The sequence below is a fragment of the Capricornis sumatraensis genome, chromosome 6, assembly GCF_032405125.1.
Source record: "Capricornis sumatraensis isolate serow.1 chromosome 6, serow.2, whole genome shotgun sequence".
Taxonomy (NCBI): domain Eukaryota; kingdom Metazoa; phylum Chordata; class Mammalia; order Artiodactyla; family Bovidae; genus Capricornis; species Capricornis sumatraensis.
Genome location: NC_091074.1, coordinates 90,704,130 through 90,710,129, shown reverse-complemented (window position 1 = coordinate 90,710,129; position 6,000 = coordinate 90,704,130). Strand labels below are relative to the sequence as shown.

At 51.9% G+C, this 6,000-nt stretch overlaps 1 protein-coding gene across 1 annotated transcript in view; it reads right to left on the bottom strand.

Annotated features, from left to right (window-relative positions):
- Nucleotides 1-644: 644 nt before the first annotated feature.
- The window catches only part of AOPEP (aminopeptidase O (putative)), a 344,774-nt gene continuing 339,418 nt past the window's right edge, over nt 645-6,000 (bottom strand). Inside the window, exons 15-16 of the mRNA XM_068973712.1 lie at nt 4,977-5,121; nt 645-1,768 (exon numbers count right to left, since the gene is read on the bottom strand). Coding sequence (XP_068829813.1) covers nt 4,981-5,121 — 141 coding nt within the window. The 3' untranslated portion in view covers nt 645-1,768; nt 4,977-4,980. The remainder of the gene's footprint in view (nt 1,769-4,976; nt 5,122-6,000) is intronic.

The following is a 6,000-nucleotide window of genomic DNA, read 5'->3' as shown; positions in this document are numbered from 1 at the left end:
AGCCTCAGTCCTAGGACCTGCCCATTACCACAGGGAACTATTTTCACAACATGAACCATGTAAGAATGCAGAGTTAGTTCCACAACCTGTTTTCTTGCTGATTGGTGGCCGCTCTGGAGCCCAGCAGCCCCAGCCAGGCTCTGGGCTCTCAGGAGGTGTGGGGGGAACTTGGACAATCACCCCAGGAGCTCAGAAGACAGGAACACCAGTGGGGCTGGAGGGCCCGCCCACCGCCAAAGGCCTATGCCCACAGGTGCAGTGGCAAACTACCCACAGCCATGGCTGGCAAGGCTGGCACTCAGCACGGGTCTGAGGGCCCCTCCTGCTGGCTGCACCTGTGCTCAGAACCAGCACAGGGCAGTGGACCACAGGGCAAGGGGACCCGTTGTCTGGTGCAAAACTACTCGCGTGGCAGCTCAGCTGTGCCTCAGTGGTTTCTAAAGAAGACAAAGATGTGGCAAACAAGACCAGACCATCAGGCTGATTGGTCGACTGCAGCCAGACCCGGCTGTGCCCCAGGCCTGCTGCTTTGCCTCTCAGAAGGCCGACACACACCAACCAGGGGGAGAGTCATTTAACTCACGTTTTCACAAATAACAGCATTGTGACACTTATCCATATTTTAAAATCAGGTTTTTATTGCATCAACATGGTAAACAAAGCACACAGAAGCAACATATGCGAAGCACACTTAATAGCGAAGACCCACCCCCAGGGAACTTTCTAAAATGATAGTCACTGTTGCACAATTCTGAAGGTCAGGAGCTTCTAATGAAGGGCTGTGCTGAGCTGCCATTGCCCCCAGGCTGGCTCGAGGCGCCACTGGTGCAGGCGGGTGGGTCCACTCCCGCTCAGCTGAGCCTCACGCCATCTATCATGTGCCGGCGCCAACCAGTGTGGCTTCTGGGGTGTTTTAAAGCCACCCTTCCCTTTGGGCAATCCTGGGAAGCTTAGTTTCTGTTCTTAACTTCAAACGTTTGTGGGAAAGAGAAGCACCATCACCCCAGGTTCCCATGGTGCCCAATGGTGCCTTTATCCTGTGCAGGAGGCACACGCCTCCCCCTCCCCCAGAATATCAGCACCACTTTGAACACTAGAGGAACCATGGAGGTGAGAAAAGAAGGAGACAAGAATGTGGACACTACACCCTTTTCTCCCTTTTTTTAAAGTATTAAATTCAGAAGTAAACAGGAAGGAAAAACAACCATGAATCCATTACATTATCAACAAATCTTGAAGAATCTTATCCTGCACTTCTACCAAAAGTTACTAAAACTTTGGAAAATCTAAATAACGGACATATCAATCAATGTAATTCTGCAGAGGTAGGCAGCAGCAGCTCCTTGGGCCTGGCAGACAAGCTCTGGCTTTCTGGGAATGCAAAAATGCAGATCCACGCGCTGAGGGATGGGTGGAGGAGGTGCAGTGGGTTTTCCCATGTGCCTCAGGGACCTTCTGTGTTGGATGGAAGAACTGACTTGAACTCAAAGGGGAGACTCAATTAACATTCAGGATCTTGAGGTGGTTCATCCAGGATGGGCACGAAGGTGTCAGACGGCCCCATGGAGACTGCTGATGAGGGTGCGTCTCCTGACACCAGCTCTGCGGTGAGGCCCTTTGGGGAGGTCACCCCACAAGGCGCAGGCGGCCACTGACTGCTGGCTTCAGCAGCCCCATTGCTCTTCCTTTGATGTCCAGGGTCCATGCAAGCCTGGGCCCACCGGAGCTACGAGCAGATGCATGAAAAAGATTCTCGCTGTGATCTTTCCTGCAAAGGAAACAGCAATAAAGTTTACTGCCAGGTCACAACGGAGGAATTCTTGTAAACAAGTAACCTCTGCTCTCAGCTTTGGAAAGAGGACCATGAACGGAGAACAGGGAGAGACCAGGGCGCATCTCACAGACCCAAGAATGGGCTTTACAGCTGCACCATGTGCCATCTGCTTCGCTCTCGCACGGCTGTGAAAGCCGTGGCTGTAACTTGGGCTTCATTCACAGGACAGATTCTAGAGAGGTGGCCTGTTTCAGACCCACAGTCACTCCGCCTGCTTTCTGGCCATAGTACACCATGACAGAGGTGGGCACTGCCCACGTCACACGCATGGCGCTAATGGCATTCTGCCTTTTCGGGTGGAAGCTCATTTCTCTTGTATCAACAGAACTCTGACTGTACCGACACCCACACACAGGACACATACAGAGGGGCCACCACCGCTGCCGGTCAGCTGTGCTGCGGGCGCTCAGGCCGGTCCTCACGCAGCTGCAGTCTCAGCTCCCAGGCCTCTGGGCACTTACAAACAGGAAGGCTTTGCTCTAGGGCTCGACTCCTGTTCCTGCTGAACTGAGCCAGTGTGTAAAATGAGAACTGATATCAGCTCAGTAGGCACCGGAGGGCGGGTCCAACTGACAGCCCGGAGAAGCAGCGCCTCGGCTGGGAGCTCGCTCGGCCTCGTTCCACTGGCGCTGTAGAAGACACAGACCTGGACTGCAAATACAAGAGAGAGTTCACCGTGCTCGGAAATCACAAGAGGACGTCTCCTTTGAAAGCGCCCAGCTCTACTCACACATCATCTACCGCTGACATAGTCTTACTTGACTTCTATGATCCATTTGCTTTTAGATTTTTGAAATTAATAACTTTGCAGCTTTCAATACATTTGAACTTTCAGACAGATGCTTACTTAGTGGATTTATATTTCTTTAGACTTTGGGAATGTTTGCATTCATAACAGGACAAAGTGCATCCTTGGGGCCAGGCGGGCCCTTATCCTCCAGAATCCTGCTTGGCCCCGAGCTGACCGCTCAGCAGCGGCCTCTGCCCCAGCAGCTCCACCTTAACTGGCCCCATCTCACCTTCTCTTCAGGTGCAGAACTTAGCCACTGTGAACAAAGCGGAAACCAGTCACTGTTCACCAATCAGCTAAGCTCTGCACCTCGTCAGAGAGGTCGTCGCGGGGCATAAGGAAAGGGCCGGTGAGCATCTTCCGAGGCTGTCGGCTTCTTCTGCTTGCAGAGAGGAGCTACGAGGTGCATCTGTCCCCGAACTGCGGAGAGCGCAACTACGGCTTCGGGAGCAGCAGTCAGGGTCGTGGTTGCGTGGTAATCCCTGGCAATGTGATTTTAATCTTAAGTCACAAATCAGCATGCCAGGAACCCAAGCAGCCAGAGCACTCGGGGGTGGCGGTGCCGCCCACATCGCACGCACCAGCTTCCTCAGACACAAGGCGACGACACCACCTCCAGGCCTGCTACACTACCAAGTGGGTTTTCCTTCCGCTTGGTGTCGTTTACTCGGCATCTTAGGGGTATCATTTTTAAACATCAAAGGACCCACAGACGGCCGCACAAAGGCCAGCGCAGGTTTGGGAGATGAAATGAAAAATGCACCAACCAGCGGGTCTGGGGCTGCCACGCTCAGTCTCCCAGACCATCACCCCTTGGGGCACAGGTTCTAAGTGCTGGGGATGTCTGTGGGGATCCTCAAGGGGTGGGATGGATTCCCAGCTGCTGGAGGGTGCAGCTCAGGGGGCAGCCCCATCACGGTCCTTCACCGAGCAGGCAGGGAGGGGGCAGAGGGCAAGTGAGTGGCCCCTGCGTTCATCCAGGAGTGTGTGGGGGTGCTCTCCTGACCAGACCACTCCTCTGCCTGCTTGGGGCAAAAAAGCACAATGAAGAATCCCCACAGCTGCACAGCCCACGGTGGTTTTCCACCCCTTGGAGCACAGGGAACATCAAAGGCACAGTCTGCACCACTGCAGTTTCACACACTTCAATAAAAACAAACTCTCTGTGAAGTGACAAACCTAAAGAGAAATATGATTTGTACTGATCACTGTGTGAGGCTGGCAACACGTAACTGTGTAACTGCTGTTTTTCAAACTCGGCTGTCTCTGAATAGGCTCGGAAGCTGCCCGACAGGAGTGGTGGGGAAGCCCGCACAGAGCCGCTTCGCTACGAGACGCACGGTCGGGGCAACTATTCCCAGTACTTCCCTTCCTGGCCAACACAGCTCTTCAACTCTCCCGGAAGAACCTCTTCAGTAGTAAGAGTTCTCTCAGATAAATAAGGCAGTTAAACGTATTAGACAGAAATGGTTTTTTATAAGAGCAAAACATTAGAAACAAATTAAATGTCCAACAATATCTACATAATATATTAAATATCCATTAAAATTATAGAAAATTTATACATGAAGAATGAAATCTGAAGTTTTAAAAAAAAAAGACACAAAATCAGACATGCCCTGTAATCATGTAAACCTTGAAGAAACCTGGAGAGTCAAGATAAATGATAATGGTAAAGAAAAAAAATACTTTTAATTTCACAGTTTTACATAAAACCTGTGAATCATTGCTAAATTACATTTAGAATGCATAAATTCCATTAAAACTACTAGAATGTAGATCTAACAGGTCAATTTCAAGCACAATTAACAGAGGAAGCAGGTTAAATCATTTAGGACTCCCATTCCGACTCTGCTCCAACACGAGGTAGCCCACTGCGGACACGCTGCATGGAGAGGCACACGCTGCATGGAGAGGCACCCGGCGCAGGGCAGGAGGGCCTGCCAGCCTCTCCTGCAAGATGGGGACAACCCGAGGGACCTCAAGTTCCCACATGCCTCCTCGCAGCTCAGAAGGCGGGGTAGCCCGCAGCACACCCCCTCATTAGCCTTCACCTTCTAACCTACTCAAGATGTTCTCCTGTGACTCCTGTTCCCCCGAATAACAAAACCCGAAGCGGCCCAAACAGTGCTGGGGAAAGGGCTGTTCTGCGAGGGTGGACGGCACGGGCTTTCGTGGCCGCTCGGCCAGACGAGGCGCCACATACCCCTCAGGGCGGGAGCCCAGGACTGAAGCTGCCAGGGATCTCGGCTCACCATTTGGCTTACTGACTTACTTGGCTCTTGGGAGGAATCTCGGCTAGAGCCGAAGAATGGAAAAAGGGGAAAGAGAGAGAGAGAGAGAGAGAATCACCTCTTTAAAATAACATCTCAGCCACCACCGCGGCTGAGGATCTGTCCATCTGCTCCCTGCTCAGCTCAAAGCACCTGCGGGCGAGATGCTGTTGCCGTGGATCCTCACTCAGCATCAGCTCCCCGTAGAGGTAGATGCCCATGGCCTGTGGGAGGCACAGAGGCCAGAGAGCGTAAGGAAAAGCATGCATGTGTCCCTGTGCGCTCGAGTGCACAGTCTGTGTTTGCCTCACACACGTGCGAGGCTGGAAGTTACAAAGGCCCTAGAAAACGCAGACAGCTGAACAGCGGGCTTCAGGCAACTGCAGTTTCCAATACCCTTCTCCTTACTGAAACTCACCCAAGGAATTCTCGGCTATCACTTCCATCAACCCTGGTGGCTGAACTGAGGACAGAGGGAACATTTCTCCAAGTGACGGGGACAGGGACAGGGAGGCTCTCATGACAACTGACCCTATGGGAACCCCTGCAGTTGCGAGGAGACCTGAGTGCTATGTGTGTGTGACTCAGACATGGACCTGCCTCCCTCCTAGCACAGCTGGGAAATGAAGACCTCCTGTCACACGGGTGGGGAGAACCTCAGGCCACCCTGGAAGATGCCTGCCGTCCAGCCCAGCCCACCAGCTCTCCTTCCACCAGCACACACTGGCTCTTCTGTCTCGAAAACAATGCTGTGAACATCACATCTGTGTTTTTCCTACAGTTTTTAAAAACAGTTGGTTATGTTCTGAAAGACCAAAAAGATCTCTTTGGATCCGCCTTCTCTCTTGTTCTAAGCTTAGTTATGCTATGACTATGTTCTGCTGGAGCAAGAACTTCCAACGACAGTGCAGAAACGAAAACTTGGTGGTGAGGAGCTCAAAAATTTCTTTCTGAAAAAGCTGATGGCAACCCTTACTGGCAGAGATCATGGTTCCAAACACAGTGCAGTCAGTTCTGGTTTTCAGAACAGACTCTAAGTCACTCTTAAATTTTGTCCCTCCATGTTTCCAAACACCTCTTGCTTCACTGTGCAAATGTGACAT